The 23255-nt window shown below is 51.9% G+C and overlaps 1 protein-coding gene across 3 annotated transcripts in view; it reads right to left on the reverse strand.

Moving 5' to 3' along the window:
- LMO1 (LIM domain only 1) overlaps positions 1–21740 on the reverse strand; it is a 77824-nt gene extending 56084 nt beyond the window's left edge. Inside the window, exon 1 of one of the 3 annotated variants that reach the window (XM_029061639.1) lies at positions 21687–21740. In XM_029061639.1, the coding sequence (XP_028917472.1) occupies positions 21687–21708 (22 nt within the window). In that variant the 5' untranslated portion in view covers positions 21709–21740. Of the gene's footprint in view, positions 1–7907; positions 7981–9856; positions 10434–21686 lie in introns of those variants that run through there. The other 2 variants (XM_029061638.2, XM_029061640.2) reach the window with 2 other exon arrangements.
- Between the last annotated feature and the right edge of the window lie 1515 nt (positions 21741–23255).

Below are 23255 nucleotides of genomic sequence, written 5' to 3' on the forward strand. Positions count from 1 at the left end.
TAATTAATCCAAACCACAGAGCTTAACAATTTCAGAAACAGATCTGTATCTCTGCTGTGATCTCTACTTCTAGGTTTTACAGTACAAGTATAGTATCGCTGCTTATTGTCTACTGAATGCAATGCATGGTACTAAGTGCTTGAAAAATATGGCAAACACACAAAACCTGTTCTCTGATCCAAGAAGTTTACATTCTGATGGGAAAGACTACTAAAGTCCAGCACCCTCAGTTCACTCTCCTCTAACACCAACCTATTGACCGTTCATCAATCTCATCTATCTCTCTGTTGGCCCCTGTTCCATGTCCTGATTCTGGCTTGGAGCTCCCATCCTCTTCATATCGGACAGATCACCACTCTCCCCACCTTAAAAGTCTTATTAAGATCACATCTCCTCCAAGAGGCCTTTTCTGACTAAGCCCTCATTCCCCTACTTCCCTCCCTTTCTACATCTATCTTGGATCTGGACCCTTTATTTACCCGACCCTCAGCCCTATAGCACTTATGTCCATATCTGTAATTTATTTTACTGTTTGCCTCCCCCTCTAGACTGTAAACTTCTTATGGGCAGAGGATGTGCCTACCGACCCTGTTACACTGTACTCTCCCAAGCGATAAGTACAGTGCGCCGCACGCGATAAGTGCTCAGTAAATACGACTGATTGATCTGCAGACACTGTGGCCGGAGAAAGTGTCTACCGACTCTCTTACACTGTACTCCTCCAAGCGCTTAGTACAGTGCTCTGCACATAGTAAGCACTCAATTAAAATGACCAATCGATTGAAATATTCACAAGCAATGGGTTATTTTATTAATAATGCACCCCTCTTAAAAGCTCCATTTTTTTTTTTGAAGATTCATTACTTCAGAAAGAGTCTCTTAAAACCGTTGCTCAGGCAAACCGATTGATATTTTATTATCTTTCAGAAGTGCAACATGAAAGCTCAACACCAATGCATCCCCAGCTTTGGTCCTCCTACATCCTGAGCCTCTGGCCAACTGTACTTAAAACTAACGTTAAAATCTTTCGGAAGAATCACTTCTCTCTTTGCCGACCAGGCAGATGAAAAAGGAGATCCAGTTTTTTCTATTGGTGCCCCTTAACGATGGACTCCCATCACTTATAATCAGGAATGTAAACACGGCAATCGATCAGTGGCATTTATCGAAAAGCCGGGTGGTGTTGTGGGTAGAGCACAGACTGGGAGTCGGAAAGACCTGGGTTTTAATCCGAACTCTGCCAGTTATCTGCCGTGTGACCTTGGGCAAGTCACTTCACTTCTCTGTGCTTCATCTGTTACTTCATCTGTAAAATGGGGATTAAGACTGTGAGCCCCATGTGGGACTGAACTATGTCTCTGCTCTCTCCATCTCTGATAATAACTGTAGTATTTGTTAAGGGCTTACTATGTACCAAGCACTGGGGTAGATACAAGGTAATCAGGTTGGACACACCCCCTGTCCCACATGGGGCTCACAGTCTTAATCTCCATTTTACAGATGAGGGAACTGAGGCACAAACAAGTGAAGTGACTTGACCAAGGTCACACAGAAGACAAGTGACAGAGCTGCTGGGATTAGAAGTCATGACCTTCTGACTCCCGGGCCCGTGCTCTATCCACTAGGCCATGCTGCCTCTTATGGTTTATATCCTACTGTGAGTGCCACTTCAACACCACTAACACCATTATGAATTGATCTTCATACCCACTCAGTGAAGCACTCTCAAATACAAATCTCCCTTTTCCCTTCCTCTCTTGAAATTATTGTCTGTCTCCCAGTCCCTCTGTGTCACCCTGACTTGCTCCCTTTATTCATCCTCCTTCCCAGCCCCATAGCACTTATGTCCATATCTGTCATTTATTCATTTCTAGGTATTTGTATTTGTTAAGCGCTTACTATGTGCCGAGCACTGTTCTAAGTGCTGGGGGAGACACAGGGGAATCAGGTTGTCCCACGTGGGGCTCACAGTCTTAATCCTCATTTTACAGATGAGGTAACCGAGGCACCGAGAAGTGAAGTGACTTGCCCAAAGTCACACAGCTGACAAGTGGCCGAGGCAGGATTCGAACCCATGACCTCTGACTCCAAAGCCCGTGCTCTTTCCACTGAGCCACGCTGCTTCTCAATTTCTATTCATATCTGCCTCTCTGGACTGTAAGCTCTTTATGGGAAAGGAATGTGTCTATTGTTACCGTATACTCTCCCGGGTGCTTAGTACAGTGCTCTTCGCATAGTAAGTGCTTAATTAATACAATTGACTAACTGACTGAATCTGGGAGGCAGAGGATCCAGGTTATTTTTTTTTTTGTCGGGGGGGGGGGTGTTAATAATAATCGTCCTATTTGTTAAGCATTTACTCTGCACCAGACACTGTATTAAGCCCTGGCTTAGATACAAAATAATTGGGTTGGACACAATCCCTGTCTCACATGGTGCTCACAGTCTTAATCCCCATTTTATGGATGAGGAAACTGAGGCACAGAGGAGAGAAATGACTTGCCCAAAGTCACAAAGCAGATGAGTGGTCCTGCCGGAATTGGAACTCAGGTCCTCTGACTCGAAGGCCCATGCTCTTTCCACTAGACCACACTGCTTATACATATTTGTATGTATATATATAATTATAATTATGGCATTCGTAAAGTAGTGAGATCCTTGAGGGCAGGAATCACTTCTACTAACTTATGTACTGTTCCAAGCACTCAGTTCAGTGCTCTGCTCCAAAAGTGCTCAATAAGTACCTGGCAGTTGCGACAAAGGCTCTGGGAAATTAATGTTCATATTTAAGTCTTCCTCCTGGCATCCGCCAACCTCTGGGAACGAACTGGAACCCTGGGGTGTTGGCAGGAGTGGCAGAAAGAGGGATGTGGTCTTGGAGACAGCACAATACAGATCTCTGGCTTCCCTCAAGCCCCTTGGCCACCTGGGGAGAGAGTGTTTGTGGTTTCTTACCCTCCTCTCCTGTCAGGGGACTCAGGTTCTGATGGGAGAGAGAATTTAGGTGCTGGGTGTACCTAGGAGAAAGATGATTTTTGCTGTCATGACGCATCCCTCAGGGCAAAGTCCTTGGGTCTAATAATAATGGTGGTATTTAAGTGCTTACTAAGCAGTGGGGTAAATACAAGATAATCAGGTTGGATACTACCTGGATGGTAGTAGAAACAGCATGGCTTAGTGGAAAGAGCACGGGCTTGGGAGTCAGAGGTTGTGGGTTCTAATCCCACCTCTTCCACTTGTCAGCTGTGTGACTTTGGGCAAGTCGCTTCACTTCTCCGTGCCTCAGTTACCTCACCTGTAAAATGGGGATTAAGACTGTGAGCCCCACGTGGGACAACCCGATTACCTTGTATCTACCCCAGCGCATAGTAAGCGATGAACAAATGCCATCATCGTCATCACACATTCCCTGTCCCCCATGGGGCTCACGGTCTAAGTAGGGGGAGAACTGCTATTGAATCCCCATTTCACAGATGAGGAAATCAAGGCACAGAGACCTGGATTTGATCAAGGTCACAGAGCAGGAAAGTGGCAGAGCTGGGATGAATCAATCATATATATCGAGCGTTTACTGTGTGCAGAGCACTATAATAAGAGCTTGGGACAGTACAATATAACAGAGTTTGTCGTCACTTTCCCTGCTCTTAGAACCCCGGTTCTCTGACTCCCAGGTCCGAGCTCTTTCCATTAGGCCATTCTGCTTCCCTACTGGTACTGCAGCCCCCGCCTCACCTTGACAGGCCCAAGAGCAAGGGGCTCAACTGATCTGGGGACCATCCCAGGCCCCTCCTCATCATCGGGCCACGGCCAGTGCCGTCGGAACTCCAGATGCTGTTTGACAATGGCCATTTTGGGCTTTCGGCATCACCCCCTTGGGCTCCAATCCCACCTAGCTCTTCTTGATCGAGAAGAAGCGTGGCTTAGTGGATAGAGCACGGGTCTGGGAGTCAGACGGACCTGGGTTCTAATTCCGGCTCCCCCTCGTGTCTGCTGAGTGACGCTGGGCAAGTCACTTCCCTTCGCCGTGCCTCAGTTACCTCATCTGTAAAATGGGGATAAGAGTGTGAGCCCCAAGTGGGACAGGGACTGTGTCCAACCTGATTAACTTGCATCTACCTCAGCGTTTAGAACAGCGCTTGGCACATAGTAAGCAAGTAGCATAATTATTACTATTATTTTATTATTTTGATGCTCCTTCCCTTTGGAGGGCTATCTCTCTGTCTTTCCCAGGCTCCACAAGGCCTGCAATGTGGACCACCAGCGATCTGTAGCATGTCCTCGACCACTTTGCTGGTCACAGTCTCCCTCGCTTGGCCATGTTCTCTAGTTATCGCTGTTCATCTGCCCCTGTTTGGATTGGATTTTAGAGAGTGTGTGGCCCATGCCAAGACAGCACGCAGATCCATGGGGCTCTCCATCCACTCCCTTCAGAGCATGCCCTTCGGGCCTGCGCTTCCTTATTCAGAGAGGCTCACATTCTCTTCAGTCAGATAAGGATGCTCTCTCTCTTAATCTGCCCGGGGCAGAAAAGACCATCCTTCTGGGCTCGGTCTCTCACGCGCACAGATGAATGCTCACCGGCAGCAGCATCTTCAAACATGGGGGGGCGGCTTTATATTTAAAGCTAGGGACTATGCTTCTGATGCTGTTATCCTGTCACCACGCCCAGCTCCGCACGACGGGTCCTTCCCCAGCCCACCTGCTGCTGAACTCTGAGCCTGGCTTGTTAGCACCATTCCACCCGGCTCTGCCTCGGGAAAAAAGGTTCTAGAAATTATTTTGAAAGAATGTGTGGTTTTAGCACTCTCCCAAGTGCTCAGTACAGTGCTCTGCACGCAGAAAGCACTCAATAAATACGACTGGCTGACGGATTTAACAGCACAAATTGTATTCAAGATCTATTTTAGAGACAGCACCTCAAACCAAAACAAATTCCAGTGTTCAGGCCACAGTTTCGCTTTCTCATCGCTTGCCCATTTCTACCCTCCCATATCCACCTACCCAGGAGCGTCTTGAGTGGCAAAAGGGGAAAGAGGCCTTAGAGGTTGCAGCAATTTCTTCCCCACCTCTCATCCCAGAATGGGGAATGAAATATCCCGTAGTAAATGGTACTTTATTTTGAAACTACCCTACTCTCTGGATAAAAGCATGACTTGTGTTACGTGCTGATGCTCCAAGAGGCAGCGAATATGTTCGAGATCAAGACTCTCTCACCCTCAAGGCTGAAGAATTGGAACACCGTCATCAGTGTTTTGTTGATCGTTGACTTGTTTTCTACTATTAGAATTCTACCTGTCTGTTTACCCCCATTTGGGCTGTGAGCCACAAGTGGGAGAGGGACTGTTTCCAAATAGTTTTCTTTCTATTTTCCTCAGCTCTTAGCATAATGCTTCATCCACACCTTCGCTATCCCCAACTGTCACCGCTGTGCTGCGTGACCTTGAGCAGACTACCGGCGGCAAAGCGGAAAGAGCATGGACCTGGGAGTCAGAGGACCTGGGTTCTAATCTCAGCTCCACCACTTGTCGAATGTGTGACCACTTCACTTTACTGGGCCTCAGTTACCTTATCTCTGAAATGGGGATTAAGACTATGAGCCCTAATTGGAACAGGTACCGTGTCCAACCTGATTAGCCTGTGTCTGCCTCAGTGCTCAGTTCAGCGCCTGGCATAAAGTAAGGGCTTAAACAAACACCAGAAACCTCCCTGGGTTTCTGAGTTCTCTCAGCAGTGGCCAGGGAATAACGTTACTCACCGCCCATGAGCCCTATGGGGCACGGCCATTATGGGAAGGGCAGGTGCCCTTGAAGGCCTCAGGTAAAATGTCAAAAAGTGTAAAGCCTCACTGGCAGTTGGCCCAGGAGAAAAGCCACTGCCGTTGGGTTCGACTTTGCTCCGGTGCTGTCGTTCACGGAAGACTCCCGGCAACGCGGTGCAGATGAGCCGAGCAGAACCCGTGCTAACTCCGTGGGAGAGCGCGCCCTTCTAGAAAGCCACAGAACAAGCCCCAAATACATTCAGACGCCGTGGGTGGTCCAGAGAGAGACGCTGTCAGCAAACCCAGCCCCGCCTAGGAAAGATGGGGAGGGCAGCCCGAACCCTCTAATAAAAATCAACCGGCTAGCTGGGAGTGCAGGGCCCAGGAAAGCGGCCAAACGCCTTGGAGAGGAACGCCGACTCAGAGTTCTAGGAAGTCGGTGAGATCAGTTTGATTTTCCTGCCCACGCCGCCTTCCGTCCCTCCCTCCCTTTCTCCAAAGTCTAGTCAACTGTAAAGTTGATGCTGGAGCCGGAGAAGTGCTTTCTTAGCTCCGGCCCTGACTGAACATGGGCTGGGCGCCGGACCAGACTCCCCTGGAGGAGTGAAGCCCAATTGCCGTGTTCTGGGTCAAGCCGTCCTGGATCTGAGGGTTGCCAGCGAAACTGGAGATTGGAGTCTGGGCCGGTCAAATCTGCAGTGGACTTCGGGTGTGGGAAGCAGCCTAGCTGATGCCCTGTACTCTGAGTCATGTACGTTTACATACACACACACAGAGGAAAGAAAGCACTGAAGCCATTATATTACCCGGTTTGAAATCAAAGCGACTTTAGGCTGAGATGTCAAAGGTCACAGATCTACAGACAACTCACTGAGAGAAGCAGCATGGCCTAATGGAGAGAGCACTAGCCTGGGAGTTGGAGGACCTGGGCTCCAATTCCAGCTCCGCTGCCTGTCTGCGGCGAGACCTCAGGCAAGTCACTTCACTTCTCTGCTTCGGTTACCTCGTCTGTAAAATGGGGATTAAGACCGTGAGACCCATGTGGAACATGGACTTTACCTAACCTGATTAACCTGTATCTACCCCAGCACTTAGAGCAGTGTCTCACGTACATCAATCAAATCGTATCGAGCGCTTACAAGTGTGCAGAGCACTGTACCGAATGTTCGGAAGAGTACAGCGTAACAGAGTCGGTAGATACGTTCCCTGCCCACGACTAACTTACAGTCTGGGGGGGGGGGGAGATGGACATTGATACAAATATGCACAGAGTAAGCATTTAAATACCATCATTATCACTATTATTATTATTCTTAGCATACAGACTCCCTCCCTCTCCAGAGCTGGGAGGTTTGTTGCTGGTGGGACCAGTTTTTAAGCAGCTCCACGGCACCCAGAGTCAGTTGTACTTATCGAGCACTTATTATGAGCGGAAGACCGTACAGAGGGTGAGCCGACCACTCCAGAGGCAGCCGTGCAGAAGACCCGGTTACAAAGGGGCCCAGAAAAGAAACTTGTCACACGGTAAGCACTAACACCTTGGAAAGCATCTTCAGAATCCGGACTGCATTCCAAGGGAAAGGGGCAGCGGGTGCTGGGGGTGGTCCCTCGGTTCCACAGTCTAGGGCTATTCTTCTCTGCTGCCGTGCCGCAAAGAGGGGATGTGTCTGTCTGGGAACTGGGCAGATCAATCAATCGCTCAGCGGTATTTACGGAGCCTTTTCTGTGCGCGGAGCGCTGCACTGAGCGCTGGGGAGAGTCCGACTCCGAGGAGTGGGTATAAACGATCCCTGGCCACAAGGATCTGCAGACCAGAGGGGGAGATGGACATTAAAATAAAACACAGATGGATATGTACAGGAGAGCTGTGGGACAGGAGGAGGGGTGAATATCTAAGTGGGAAGAAGAGGAAGCCCCAAACCTAAGGCTTCGCCCCTCTTGGGCTTCCCCAGGAAGGTCAGCGTGAAGTCGGACGAACCGGCAAGGCTGGCCACGGGGGTGGGCCCGGGGAGGGGGGTGAGGGGAGACTAGGGAAGCACCTCTGTGTAGGGTCACTTGGGGTAAAAGCGGAAGAGAGCCCGGGGAGGGGTGCAGGGGGTAGCAAGAGCCCCTCGGCCAACAGCCCTTCCAACCTCCCCCGACTCCCTACTTTTACTCCTTTTTAGGGTTGGCTGACGATGGCCAGGGCATCTCCAGATCCGCCGGTGGCCCCTTCTCCGTCCGGCCCGGGCTGGGGGTTCGGACTCCCGGGTCCTCGGGCCTCGCTGGCACTCCAGCCTGGCCGTCCCTACCGCCCCAACGCCGGCGGGGGGAAACTTTCCCAACGGAGCATTGCCGGTGCGGTGCGGGACCCTCCCTCCCTCCCTCCCTCCCTCCATCCCCCCCCGTGCCCTTGGCCAGCAGGGAGTCGTTCCGCCAGCGGGCGGTGGGTCTCCTCCGAACCGCCCCCCCCCCCCCCCGCCTCAAACTCCGGCCTCCGCCTTAACTCTCTCCTTTCTAGAAAGCGGGAACCTGCGGGACCGGAGGCGAGGACCGGCCTGACCGCTCACACCCACTACCTAGAGCCGTGCGCACACCCGTCCCTGCCTCCTAAGGCCTCAGTTTCGGGGGCAGGAGGGGAGGGAGTTGGAAGGGGGTGACGGGACGGGCAGGAGGGGAGGGAGTCGGAAGGGGGTGACGGGACCCCTGCCCACCTACCTACCGGCCAGACATGGTAAAGAGAGAGAGAGAGACAGGGACAGAGAGAGAGAGAGAAGGACAGAAACAGAGAGACAGGGACAGAGAGACGGGGGGTGGGGGCACAGAATAAGAGGACAGAGAGAGAGAGGGAGAGAGACAGAAGACAGAAACAGAGAGAGAGGGACAGAGAGACAGAGAGAGGGACAGAGACAGAGAGAGGGAGAGGTGTCCCGGGGGCAGGAGGGCAGAGGCCAGAGGAAGAGCAGAAGGAGGAGGGGACGGACCCGGGAGGAGAGAAAGGGCAGGGAGCCAAGGGAGAGAGGGGGAGCCGAGGAAGAAGGAACTCGGGAAGGGAGATAGTCGGGGGGACCCTGGAGGGGAGACAGTGGGGGAATTCAGGAGGAGAGACAGTGGGGGAATTCAGGAGGGGAGACGACAGTGGGGGGACCCGGGAGAGGAGACAGTGGGGATACCCTGGAGGGGAGACAGTGGGGATACCCTGGAGGGGAGACAGTGGGGGGGGGACACGACCCTGGAGGGAAGACAGTGGAAGGGGGGGACCCTGGAGGGGAGACAGTGGGGGAACTCAAGAGGGGAGACAGTGGGGGAACTCAAGAGGGGAGGCAGTGGGGGGACCCGGGGCAGGAGACAGTGGGGGAACCAGGGAGGAGGGGGACCAGAGAGGCGGGACCCAGAGCGTAGCCCTCCCGCAAAGGGAGTGGGTGCCATGCAGCCCCCCGACCCTCCACCCACCCGAGAGGCTCCCCTGGCTGTTTTCTCCAAGTCCCCGTCCGACCTCGGGCCCCGTCCACCATCCCGGCCCCGGGGGCTCCCGGCCGGGCCCGGCCCACCGTTCCAAGAGTCAAATCCCCCAACGAGCCAATGATTTGCCGAAGCCGTTTAGAGCGCCTATTAAGCCACCGCCGTTAGCTTTATGGCTGCGGTAGGCGGACAGCCGCAGCAAAAATGAAAACATTTAAATCCGAACGACGGCGACAACGACAATAATCCGAAACCGGGGGGAGGGGGGGAAGGAGGGGAGGGGGGCTCCCCGACAGGTCCGGGGTTCCGGGAGATGGGGGCGGGTGGGGGGGTGGGAGGGGAGGAAGACACCACTATAAAAAGCATCTCGGATAACGCGCGGGCCGAATGTGAGTCATCCTGCTAGAAGATTCAAAGGGGAAGAAATGGTCTCTGCTTGGGCGCCTCGGAGCCGAGGAAGCCTGGAGTAAAATAAAAACACCCTCCTGGACTCGATGACTTTTCAATAAGGCCAAGAAGGCCGAGCCCCCAGGCTCCCACCCACCCCCAGCTCTGCCCCACCCGTCCCGGCCTCCTAAACGCTCCGGGACCGTCAGGTCTGGGGGCGGGAGGGGAGGGAGGAATCGGAAGGGGGTGACGGGACCCCTGCCCACCTACCGTCCTCCTTGTCCAACACCATCATCTCAGGGAGCGTGAGAAGCGCCCGGGGGGCTGCACGGCCGGGTCCCGCAGCTTCCACCCCGGGGAGAAGAGATGGGCTCTGAGCCCTCGGAGGATGAGCTACAGCGCGGCTGACGGTCCTTGGGCGGCGAGAGAGCTCTAATTACCCAGTTGTCCAGCTTTTAACCTAGATTGCACTCAGCTAGAATTACATTCAGAAGTGAAGCACTTTGCGGATACAAAAGCAGTCTCACCTACTTTTGTGCCTCAGAATTGCAAGGAACTAGGAACCGTAATTTAGAAAGAAAGAAAAAAAAAAGGGGGGGGGGTGGGAGGGAAGAGACAGGATCAGAGCTGTTTCTTTGATTCTCACCTTCTAAATGGCTCAATTTGCCCAGTATAATCTGTCTTAATGTAATTGCATTTGATAGCTCATAACCCCGGCTCTCGCAACTACACAGCTTTCAGCCTTATAAAGTGTTTTCCCCTTGGATTTAATCTGAATCTAAATCTAAAATTATATTCAAAGAGTTGGGGAGGGGGGAGGGGGGGAGAGAATATCTGAGCCTGGCTACCGCAGTCTTTCTCTCTCAATTTATGAGGTTTGCACTCTTGCTACTGAATAAATGCGCACATTTCCCACAGACCCCCCCCACCCCCTTCTTCAACACACGCACACACACACTCTCTCTTTATCTCTCTCTCTCTCTCTCTCTCTCTCTCTCGTCTGTTTAATGTGGAAATTGAAATGTGCCTGGCTCTCCAGCACCACCCGCAGGACACTCTCTATGAGTTTTTAAACATTTTTTATTGCGGGACCTATTTAATAATAATAATAATAATAATATTTGTTAAACGCTTACAATATGCCAAGCACTGTTCTAAGCGCTTGGGGGGATATAAGGTGATCACGTTGTCCCACGTGGGGCTCACAGTCTTAATCTCCATTTTACCCATGAGGGAACTGAGGCACAGAGAACTTAAGTGACGTGTCCAAAGTCACCCATCTGATAAGTGGCGGAACCGGGATTATTCACTCATTCAATAGTATTTATTGAGCGCTTACTATGTGCGGAACACTGTACTGAGCGCTTGGAATGGTCAACTCGGCAACAGATGGAGACAATCCCTGCCCAATGATGGGCTGACAGTTTAAACGGGGGGGAGAGGGGATTAGAACCCATGACCTCTGACTCCTAAACCCGTGCTCTTTCCACTGAGCCACGTTGCTTCTCGATAATCGCTCCTCGATTTAGAGAGGCCGATTCCTACAAATACATGCAATCTACAAGCAAGCCCCCCTCGTCCACTCCCCAACCAACTCCAGCTCTTATTTAAAGAGGTTCACTGGATACCCCTGACGGTGACCTTCACGGGAGTGATTTTAACCCCACGGATCGGGTGGATGAGACTCATTTGCTTCCACGCCTTCACTGTGGTTAAAGTTCTAAAGTATGGGGAGGAGGAAGCATCTTCTATTCCCAAATCCCTTTCCCACCACCCTGGATCCCCGAAAACTGGAAGCGATATGGGAGATGGGACGGTACTGTGTTGTCTCTGTACTCTCCCACTTACATTCAGTTGAGTCTTCCTTCATCTGGAAAGAATTTCCAACCCTCCCTATCATCCCACTTCCCCCTTGACCAGCATTCATAGTCACACGGATGGTCTGAAAGACAATTTCAGTTTTCTTCACAAACACTTCAATCAACTCTTCCCATATCAGGGGCTCAGACCAGTCCTTTAGGACATTTCCACAGTGTTTTTTTTAATGGTATTTGTTAAGCACTTACTAAGTACTAGGTACTGTACTCAGAAGTGGGTTAGATCCAAGAGAATCGGGTTAAAACACAAAGGGTTTATGGTCTTAATCCCCATTTTGCGAATGAGGTGACTGAGGCACAGGTCTTTCTCCCGCCTTACTAGGGTGACTATTCATCTTGCTTTCAACGGGACAGTCCTGCCTTTTTATTTAATGGTATTTATTAAAGGCTTACTATGTGTCAAGCACTGTTCTAAGTGCTGCGGTTGGTACAAGGTTATCAGGTCAGATTCAGTCCCTGTTCCACATGGGGCTCAAAGTCTAGGTAGGAGGGTTTGCCTTCAGTGAGTTTGTCCCCTGTCTGGTACCAATGTAAGCTCATGGTTGGCAGGGATGGTGTCTGTTTTTGTTACACTGTTCTCTCCCAAGCACTAAGTACAGTGCTCTGCACACAGTAAATGCTCAATAAATACGGTTGACTGGCTGCCTGACTACTCCCGTGTGATTTTTTGAGGCACCAAGCCTCCAGCCGTCAGAGTTCATACACAGCTGGGAAGGGAATGCAAAGATTCTGGAACAAGTGTGGGGGTTCAGGAGTCCTCTCTGAAGAGGGACTCTAGGGTCACACAAAATCAGTGCACTTCCACAAAATGGCATGCGACATCATTGCATTACCCTCCGGGCTCCCCGGGAAGAGCGATGTCACATGCGTCGCCTTGCCCAGGATTCACGGGGACTGGTAGGGACCACCCTGCGCACTACTCCCAGCCTGACTAATAATAATCACAATAACTGTGATATTTGTTCAGCGCTTACTATGTGCCAGACATTGTAAGCCCTGGGGTAGAGACCAGCTACTCAGGTTGGACACAGTCCCTGTCCCATATGGGACTCATAGTCTTATTCCCCATTTTACAGATGAAGGAAGTGAGGCACAGAGAAGGGAAGCATTTGCCCAAGGCCACACAGCAGACAAGTGTCAGAGCCGGGATTAGAACCCACAAGCTTCTGATTCCCGGGCCCGTGTTTTATCGACTACTCCATGCTGCTTCCTGGGAAAACTCTTTCCACACGGAGTGGAGGGAGAAAATTTTATTCTGTTGGTTCCGGCCTGGTCCCAGGCTCAAAAGGCTATTCTTGGGAATCTATCGACAAGAAAGCCTGGGCGCTTTCTTCCTCTCTTTCTCTCTCTCTCTCAGGACCATGAGACTTTTGCAGGCTCATCATCACATAATCCAATTCAAGGAAACATTCTGTTCCCCTGCTAATGGGTCCTACCCCCTCGGCGATCGCCAGTGGGAAACAGGACTTTTTGAAACCATGATGGGAGGCTCAGGCTACATATCGTTAATACCGATTTTTAATTAGATTCCTTATCCACCGCTCAGATGGCTTTTCTTCTCTCCTTCATTTTGAATGCTTAATCTTAATAGTCCTCGAACCTATCTGATGTTAAATATATCATTTTGCACAAAATCGCTTTCATCCAGGACTCACTGTCCCTGGCTTCCTTCCCTTCCAGGGCCTGCAGGCGCCCTTCCCTGACCAACCTGAAACAGACCCGAGACCCCAAAGGTTTCCTGAAATGAAAATCGTCGCCATGCTAAAGTGGCATTTGAACCAACCAACGAATAGGGCCTCCAACCTACAATAGTGTGTTTAGGCCTCAGAAAAGCTAACACCTTAGTGAATAAAGGGTTCTTAAGCTTTATGATCACCCGTATACCCTTCCATTTGTACGGAGTCCACTTTTGTCTTAATAATTCCACGAGCCCACCGAGATCCATCACTATTTTGAAAGTTCTTAGCTCTGAAAATGTCTGCACACATGGGCATACGAATGTATACACACACCCCCACTCTACAATTTGCCTGTTTCAGGGCTCTGCCCTTCAATCAATTAAGCAGTCAATCAGTCTGTACTAAGCACTGTACTAAGCGCTTGGGAGAGTATACAATAACAGAGTTGGTAGAGAAGTTCCCTGTCCACAAGGAGCATACAGTCTAGAGTTCTTGCATTAGATCAGTGAAGTTTTCATTTCCCGGGAAGGTGGGGAAAGGGTGGGGGCCAGAAGTTCAGGGGTTTTCACTTCCTGTTCCATTGCTTAAGTTCGCCTGTGGCAGAATTCTGAATAGGGACTGGAAGAAGCCCCAGGAGTCCTGTTATTGCAGAAGATATTGCAGATGTTATTGGAGAAGCAGCGTGGCTCAGTGGAAAGAGCACGGGCTTTGGAGTCAGGGCTCATGAGTTCGAATCCCAGCTCTGCCACTTGTCGGCTGTGTGACTGTGGGCAAGTCACTTAACTTCTCTGTGCCTCAGTTCCCTCATCTGTAAAATGGGGATTAAGATTGTGAGCCCCACGTGGGACAACCTGATTCCTCTATGTCTACCCCAGCGCTTAGAACAGTGCTCGGCACATAGTAAGCACTTAACAAATACCAACATTATTATTATTATTATTAAGATGGAAAATGTCACAGGAGAGTTCAAATGTCACCCGAGAGGTCATTCATCCATTCACATCTACTGAGAGCATACGGTGTGCAGAGCATTGTACTAAGTGCTTGGGAGAGGACGATATAATAATAATGTTGGTATTTGTTAAGCACTTACTATGTGCAGAGCACTGTTCTAAGCGCCGGGGTATACAAGGTAATCAGGTTGTCCCACATGAGGCTCACAATCTTCATCCCCATTTTACAGATGAAGTAACTGAGGCACAGAGAAGTTAAGTGACTTGCCCACAGCCACGCAGCTGACAAGTGGCAGAGCTGGGATTCGAACCCATGACCTCTGGCTCCCAAGCCCATGCTCTTTCCACTGAGCCGCGCTGCTTCTATACCAATAATAAGTCTGCTTATATACCAATAAGCGGACGCATTCCCTGGCCACAGTGAGCTTACAGCCTAGGGGGTTCCTGTCAGTGGAAGCTTGGGGCCAAAGTCAAGTGGAAGATGGTTTTATTCTGAATCAATCACCTGTTGTTTGAAATTCGTTATTCTGGAAGAAAACATTGCTATGAGACCATTATTATGAGAAGCAGCATGATTTTCTGGCAAGAGCACGGGCCTAGGAGTCAGAGGACATGGGTTCTAATCCCTGCTCCGCCACTTGTTTGCTGTGTGACCTAGGGGAAGTCACTTCACTTCTCTGGGCCTCAGTTACCTCATCTGGGAAAGAGAGATTAAGACTGTAAACCCTATATGGGACAGGGACTGTATCCAACCCGATTTCCCTGTATCTATCCCAGCATTTAATACAGTACCTGGGACTCGGTAAGCGCTCGGCAAATACCATTTTAAAATAATTACGAAGCTAGGAAATCTACAGAAACTTTGAAAAAAATGTAATTTAAAATGAAGCATTCACTCAAATGAGCATACTAGGCCAACACCTCCCCCTCAGTCACCCACACCCTCAGCATGTATCCTCCCCTCCTGGAGATCATCACTCCATCCCCTCCGGAGGGTACCAAGATAGACACACGGCAAGTTGAATTAGAGAGAAATTTTAGATTTTCAGGATGAAACGATGCCCAGTCGATAGTGAATCCCCTTTATTCTCAATCAATTATTCAATCAATCATTCGTAATAATTGAGCGCTTGCCGCATGCAGAACACTGTACTAAGCTCTTGAGAGAGTATAATAGAGTTGGTAGACACATTCCCTGACCACAGCGAGCTTTCAGTCTCAAAGGTGCATTCAGGTCCAGGTGGGCACGCCTCTTCCCCTTTTACTCCGGGTCCCTCTTTCAACAAAATCGGGTTCAATTTTGGTCTGCTTTCTCTTTCCTTGCCTTCCTTTCCTCTCCCACACTCAACTTTCCACGACTGAGTTCCCAACCCAGATTTCCTCAGAATCTTTAAGACACCTAATTAGCAGTTAAACAGCTAGATTTAAAATAATTAATCTGTCGAAACTGGGCAGAATATCTGAGCGCTCGAGATTCTCTCTGAGCAGAAATCCCGTTTGTTCTCATTTGGCGGTTGCAGCGTAGGTGATGGCAGGAAGGGTTACAGCCCATCTCCTTTTGCCAGAGATGGAGCCGGGTTCTCCGGGGTTCGGCGGGGTGGTCGCTCAGCTTCCTGGCCTGTCTATGAGTGGGTGCCCACCCAAGTTCCCCTAGCTCTGATGGGGTGGAGAAGGGGTGGGTAGGAAGGAGAGAGGGTCTTGGAGCAAGTTTGGGACGTGGATTGATATTTCCGATGATCACATCGGGTTACATCAGACGAGTTGTTCGGTGTCACTGCAGACCCTTGAAATGATACCGCTCTACTTACATAAGCTGACGTCACAGTGCCGCAACACATATTTCAGACAGCTGACAGGCTCTTCCGACCCTTTCTTCCTTCCCCCGGACCCGAGACGCTAGTACATTTTCAGAAACTCAGGTCTGGGTCATCGTTGCTCTTTGGATGAAAAGGAGCTTGGCCTAGAAACTTTCCCCAGGAGACAGGCGGATCCAATGTAGACTATAAGCTCTTTGTGGGCAGGGATCATAATACTACTACTAATAATGGTATTTGTTAAGTGCTTATTATGTGCCAAGCATTGTTCTAAAAGCTGGGGTAAATACAAGGCAATCAGGTTGTCCCTCGTGGGGCTCAAAGTCTTAATCCTCATTTTACAGATGAGGTAACTGAGGCACAGAGAAATGAAGTGGCTTGCCCAAGGTCACACAGCAGACAACTGGCGGAATCAGGATTAGAACCCACATCCTTTGACTCCCAAGCCCATGCTCTTTCCCCTAAGCCATGCTGCTTCTGTGGTATTTATCAAGTGCTATGTTCCAGGCACTGGTCTGAGCGCTGGGGCGAATACAAGCAAATCAGGTTGGACACAGTCCCTGTCCCACGTGGAGCTCATGGTCTCAATCCCCATTTTACAGATGAGGTAACTGGGGCCCAGAGAAGTGAAGTGATTTAGCCAAAGTCCCACAGCAGACAAATGGCAGAGCCGGAATTAGAACCCATGACGTCCTGATTCCCAGGCCCGTGTTCTATCCACAACAAAATACTGCTTCTCCTACCAACTCTATTGTATTGTACTCCCCCAAGGGCTGAGAACAGAGCTCTGCACTCAGTAAGCGCTCAATAAATGCCATGGATTGATTGACGAGGGTCCTATATAGATTGAAATCTCTTTGTGAGTAGGAATCGTGTCTACCCATTCTATTGTTTTGTACTCTCCAAGCACTGAGGCCGTGCTCTACACATACTAGGCGCTCAATAAATACCATTGCTTGATTGATTGATGTGGGTACAATATAGACTGTAAATTCAGAGAGGGCAGGGATTGTATCCACCAACTCCGCTGTATTGGAGAGAAGCAGCGTGGCTTAGTGGAAAGAGCCTGGGCTTCGGAGTCAGAGGTCATGAGTTCGACTCCCAGCTCTGCCACTCGTCAGCTGTGTGACTGTGGGCAAGTCACTTAACTTCTCTGTGCCTCAGTTCCCTCATCTGTAAAATGGGGATTAACTGTGAGCCTCACGTGGGACGACCTGATTACCCTGTATCTCCCCCAGCACTTAGAACAGTGCTCTGCACATAGTAAGCGCTTAACAAATACCAACATTATTATTGTACTCTCCCAAGGGCTCAGTAGAGAGTTCTGCACAAAGTATGTGCTCAGTAGATGCCACTGATTGATTAATTTAGGGCTTTCTGATTCATCCTCACTCATTCTCAGGCCCCCAGAGATGGCACCATATCCAGTACTCCAAGATGGGAAAAGCTCTCTCTCTCCCCCCCACCTCCTTTTTTTCATGGTATTTGTTATGCCAGGCACTACACAAGCGCTGGGATAGACACAAACTAATCAGATAGGACGCCTCACCACTCGTCTGCTGAGACACCTTGGGCAAATCACTTTACCCCTCTGTGCCTCAGTTACCTAATCTGTAAAATGGGGATTGAGATTGAGATTGTGTCCAACCCAATTTGCTTGTACCTACTCTAGCGCTTAGTACAGTGCCTGGCACACAGTATGCACTTAACAAATTCCATAATTATTAAAGAGCACAGTACCGGGAGTCAGAAAACCTGAGTTCTAGTCCTGGCTCCGCTACCCGCCTGCTTGACCCAGGTCAGGTGCCTTAAATTCTCTATGCCACCGTCTCCTCTTCTGTAAACTGGGGATTAAATACCCCTTCTCCCTCTCCATTAATGCACAAGCCCCATGTGGGACAGAGATCATCCCATTTGATCATTTCGTCTCTACCCCAGCGCTTAGCACAATGCTTGGCACATTTCGAGGGCTTAAACGCCACAGTTATTATTTAGCAGGCCTACCCAATAACCCCCGGTCCCCCAATTTTCTTTTCTCTGCTTTTAGGAGTGAAGTGTCCTGTTCCAGGGGATCTGGCTCTCCATCCTTTGAGTGGGCTCTCCTTTCAATGAGTTCTTCACTTGGGCTTTTTAAATCTCCCACACACATACACAGACACCCACATACACAAAAACACACAACCGAGTCATTCCCGTGGGTCAGTGGGGTGCCGGCTGACAGAAGGGCCTGTACAGTCTAGGGGTTACTGTTTCCCTCCCTCACCGGGCGCATGTACTGAGCACATCTGCCATCCTTCAGCAAGCCCAAACGCCCCCAAAGCGGCCCTCCCTCGGGGCTCTGCTCCCTCCAGCCGCAGAGATGACCTCCCATCGAGACTCGTTTAAACAGCTGTGGGAGGGCTGGCGCAGGGGGGGAAACACTTTGATTTTTAAAAAAAGTTAAAAAAAAGGGGGAAAGATAAATAGGGCCCACCCCATCGCCCATTTATTAAACGGCCTGAAATAGGATAGCAGCGTGACTTAGTGGACAGTGCAAAGATTTGGGAGTCAGAGGTCGTGGGTTCTAAACCCGGCTCTGCCACTTATCAGCTCTGTGACTTTGAGCAAGTCACTTCCCTTCTCTGTGCCCGTTATCGCATCTGTAAAATGGGGATTAAGACCGTGAACCCCACATGGGGCAACCTCATTACCTTGTATCTACTCTAGAGCTTAGAACAGTGCTTGGCACATAGTCAGGGTTTAACAGATACCATTATTTTTATTATTATTATAAATCACTGAGAGCGAGTAGAAAACTCAGACCTCAGAGGGCACCCTCTTGCCCCGCCACGTCTGGTCCGGAGCTCATTTCTGAAGCGAAAGCCGAAAAGGGGGAGAAAAAAAAAAAGAAAGAAAAAGAAGAAGAAAACAGGAGGACGGAGTAGAAATCTGCCGGCCTCCTGTTTTTGCATCATAAGAAAGAAGGTTTTTAACGTTTCTAAATCCCCCTGCCATTTAACCCTTCACGTACCTCCTCCCCTCCCCAGGGCACAATTCATTCATTCATATATTCAATCCTATTTATTGAGCTCTTACTGGGTTCAGAGGACGGTACTAAGCGTTTGGAAAGTGCAATTCGGCAACAGATAGAGACAAGCCCTACCCAACGACGGGCTCACAGTCTACAAGGGGGGGACACAGACAAAAAAACCAAAACAAAACAAGTGGACGGGCATCAGAGGCATCAACATAAATAAATAGAATTATAGATATCAGAGGAAGGAATGGAAGGCCCTCTTAGGAGTGCGCGCACACACACACAGACAGAGCTAATCCCAGGGAAGCGGGAGCCTCCACGGTACATACGGAGATGATTTCATATCTGTGGGCACCTGCCGGCTCAGGCCCCCGCCCGGTCAGGGCTTCAGCCCCTTCTGTCCTCCGGTCTCAGACACCCTTCAGCCCCAGAGCCCGCCTGCTGCTGGGCCGGCTCTTATTCATTCATTCAACAGTATTTGTTGAGCGTTTACTATGTGCAGAGCAATGTACTAAGCGCTTGGAATGGACAATTCGGCAACCGATAGAGACAATCCCTGCCCAGTGACGGGCTCACAGTCTAAACGGGGTGACAGAGAGCAAAGCAAAGCAAAACAGAACAAAACGAAACTCTGACTTTGAGCAACCGAGGACCACCTTCCTTTCCCCTTCCCCCGCCCCATGTCTCCTACATCGCGACAGTGAGGCGACAGTTTCCAAGGGTCTCGAGCTTCCCGGGACCCCTCTCCGATTCCCCACGGCTCGGAGGTCCCGGATCTCAGCGAGCTCCAAGGAAAACTCGCAGTGAAGTCTCCCACGGCCGGAGCGGTGAAGCTCCAGTGGGAAGGAAATGCGACGCTCAACTCTGTTATATTTCTGCATCGCACTCGCCCCAGCGCTTGGTACAGTGTTCTGCACACAGGAAGCGCTCAATAAATACGAGCGCTTGATTGATTGATTGATTAAGGAATTGTTTGCAGGGGTAGATGGCTATTACCAGCACTCCACCACCAATGTCACACTGATACGGGGGTCGACTCACTGACAATCCTTCAAAGGCATTTATTGGGTGCCTGCTAGGTGTGGGACACTGTACTAAGTGCTTGGGGGAGTAGGATCTTACCATTTAGCAGGAGAGACCGGCACTAAAATAAAGTACTGCTCTACCCCATATCCCGAGGGCTGGAACACGGCTGTCCACTTTTTAGACCCCTGGCAGTCGAGCCATCCTTCCAGGATAGGATGGGGAAACGTGGCCCGATTCATGGCCCGGGAGTAGGGAGAAGAGGAACGGAGAGAGTGAACGTCAATCAATCGATCATAATATTGAACCCTTACTGTGTGCGGAACACGGCACTAAGCGCTTGGGAGAGTACAGTGTGACAGACGCATTCCCAGCCCATGACCCTGCAAGAGTTAGAGAAGACAGAGAGTATTCAAAGTCTTTCAAGGCTGATGTGTGAGGGAAGGCCCAAACAGAGAAAATACCTGGGAAGGGAAGGGGAAGGGGAAGGGGAAAGGGAGAAGGGAAGGGAGAAGGGAAAGGAGAAGGGGAGGAAAAAGAGGAAAGGGGAAGGAAACGGGAAAGGGGAAGGGGAAAGAGAAAAGGGGAAGAGAAAGGGAAAGGGGAAAGGGAAAAGGTGAAAGGAAAGAGAAAGGGGAAAGGGGAAGGGAAAGGGGAAAGGGGAAAGGGGAAGGAAAGGGGAAGGGGAAAGGAGAAACGGGAAAGGGGAAGGGGAAAGGAGAAGGCAAAGAGGAAGAGGAAAGGGGAAGAGGAAAGGGGAAGGGGAAAGGAGAAGGGGAAGGGGAAAGGAGAAGGGGAAAGGGGAAGGAGAAGGAAAGCATCTTCTGAACCCCTCAAACACGTTCGCCCCAGGAATTCTGGCTGGGAGCTGAGCCCTCTGGAAGGGTCATCTCTCTCCTGAATTCTCCCACTCCGGAGGGTTTGGAGCCTCCCGTTTGCATCACAAAAGCTCAGAAGTGTTTCCCGAGCCCCTCCGCACATCTCCGAGCCCCGGACCAGAACACACGAAGGGCCATTTCGGAGAGAAAGGGCCGAAAGAAGGGGGCGCATCGCCCACACCCCCGCAACCCCCCCCCCCCCCAGACACGGAGGACTGGACCGGGGAGGACCCGGCCCAAGCCGGCAGGGAGACGGCGGGCGAGGGGGGCGGCTGGCCAGGAGGGGAAGGTTGGGTGGGATTTGGGGTGGGGGGGAGGTGTTAAAGAGTGTGTGTGTGTGGTGGAGGAGGGGGAGAGGAAGGGTCTCACCCTGCCCTGGGCAGCAGGTGGCCACATTTGGCCGGGATCCCAACCTTTCTCCCCGCAAGTCCCCCGCGCCGAGGCTCGGCCCCCTTGGGATAGGGGGGTCCCCGGGGACCCGCGCCCCTGAAGAGGGAGGGGAAGAGGAGGTGAGGGGGGATAAAAGGACCCCCGCCGCCCTCTCCCCCCTGCGCCCCCCGACCCCAAACCCGCTCCTGCGACCAGCTGGGGGTCCCCTTTGTGGACTCCGCGTTGGCGCGGGGCGGGGGTCTGCAGGGCCGGGGGCGGCGGTGGGGGGCGGCCGCGCTCCAACTTTGGGATGCAGAGGGGACCCCCCCCCCCCGCCACCTCCTCCTCCCGGCCGTCCTCCCGGGCCGGAGCCGGTCCTGCCGCCCCCCCCCCCAGCGTCCCCCCCACCCTCCACCCACCCCCTGAACCCCGGCTGCCCCTCGCAGCCCCTCGGGACGGGGGTGGGATGGGTGGGGGGAGCGGACACCTACCGTCCTCCTTGTCCAGAACCATTGTCCCGGGGTCCGGACCGTTCCAGCCGCCCGCCCGCCCGCGCCGCTCCGGGGAGGAGGAGGAGGAGGAGGAGGAGGAGGAGGAGGGGGAGGAGGAGGAAGGGGAAGAGGAGGAGGAAGAAGACTCGGGTCCGGGGAGCTCAGCCTCCTCGGAAGGAAGGGCGATGCAGCCGGTCAGCGGCTCCTGCAGCTGGGCGGCGCGGCCCGCGCGTCCTCACACCGGCTGGCTCGACGCCGCGGGGAGCCCGGGACCCCTGGGACCCCCGCCGGACCCCGGCTCGGCCCGACCCGCCTCTCTCGCCTCCGTCCGGCTCGGCCCGGCCGGTCCTCCCGTCCTCCGGCTGCACCTCCTGAAGGATAAGCGGGAGGAGGGAAGGGGGCGACGAGGGCGAGGGTGGCAATAAGGAATGAAATTCCCCAAGGGAGCGGGACGGGGGTCCCCGAGGGTGGGGTGGGGGGGGGTCCCCGAAGGGTCCGGCAGCGTCCACCCCGGGTCCGGGTGGCGACGGAGGGGACGGCCCCGAGAAAGAGCCCCTCTGCCGGGAGAGCTCGGCGATGGGGACGGGGAGGGGGCAGGGACCCGGGCAAGGAAAGGGGCAAGAGCCGGGGCCAGAGCCGGGGTCAGCGGCGGTGGACAGAGAGCCGGATTCCGCCCCCAGGACGCGGAATCTGCGCCCTCGACGCCCCGCTCCCTCGCAATTTATGTGTCTCTGCACTCTCCGACTGCTGAATAAATGCCCGCATTTCCCAGGGACCCGCAGATTCCCCTGTTAATTAAATCAATTCATTATGCTCAGATCTGATTAGCAGCCCTCCCCCCCCCCTTGAATCAATTATTCAATACACAAACATAATTGCCTGTGCCAGAGGTGCCTAAGTATTAGCTTATTTAACTCCAAGGACACTAATTACCCCTAGGGCAAGGGAACTTTTCTCATTAATTCTGACAAAACACAAAAGCACAGCTAGTGTGTGCGTGCGTGTGTGAGAGTGCGTGTGGGTGAGTGTGTGTGTGAAAGTGGCGGGGGGGGGGGGCGGGGGGCAGGAACGGAGCACACACACGTGTAACTCTAAATAACCCCCCCCCCCCCAAAAAACCACCCCCACCCCTTTTCTGAGTCATTTATCTCACTCGGCCCCCTCGCTCAAACTTTGCCAAAGGACGGGGCTCTGTGTGTGTGTGTGTGTGTGTGTGTTTTGGGGGGATGTAAAGAGGTCTGGTGAAGAGAGGGGGCTGGGGTCGGTGGTTGTAACTGCCTCGAAAACATACGTGTATGCTAGGGGGCAGAGGGAGGGGAAAATACTGACCGTGGGCTCCTGTTTCGGGGGGAACCTTTCTTGGGGGCAGAGGGGGACCATCCCATTTCAGCACTTCTGAAAATGCTGAGAGGCAGGATGAGCGGGTGGTGTTCAGGAGGTCGGGTTCCCGCGGCAGCTATCCAGGGTTACATTCGCATATGAAGTCAGCCTCGACACCCCAATTTTCTACCGCCCCCCCCCATACCGGACTGACAAGGCTGTACGGAATCTGAAGACTCCCACCCACCC

Source organism: Ornithorhynchus anatinus, chromosome 3, assembly GCF_004115215.2.
Source record: "Ornithorhynchus anatinus isolate Pmale09 chromosome 3, mOrnAna1.pri.v4, whole genome shotgun sequence".
NCBI lineage: Eukaryota > Metazoa > Chordata > Mammalia > Monotremata > Ornithorhynchidae > Ornithorhynchus > Ornithorhynchus anatinus.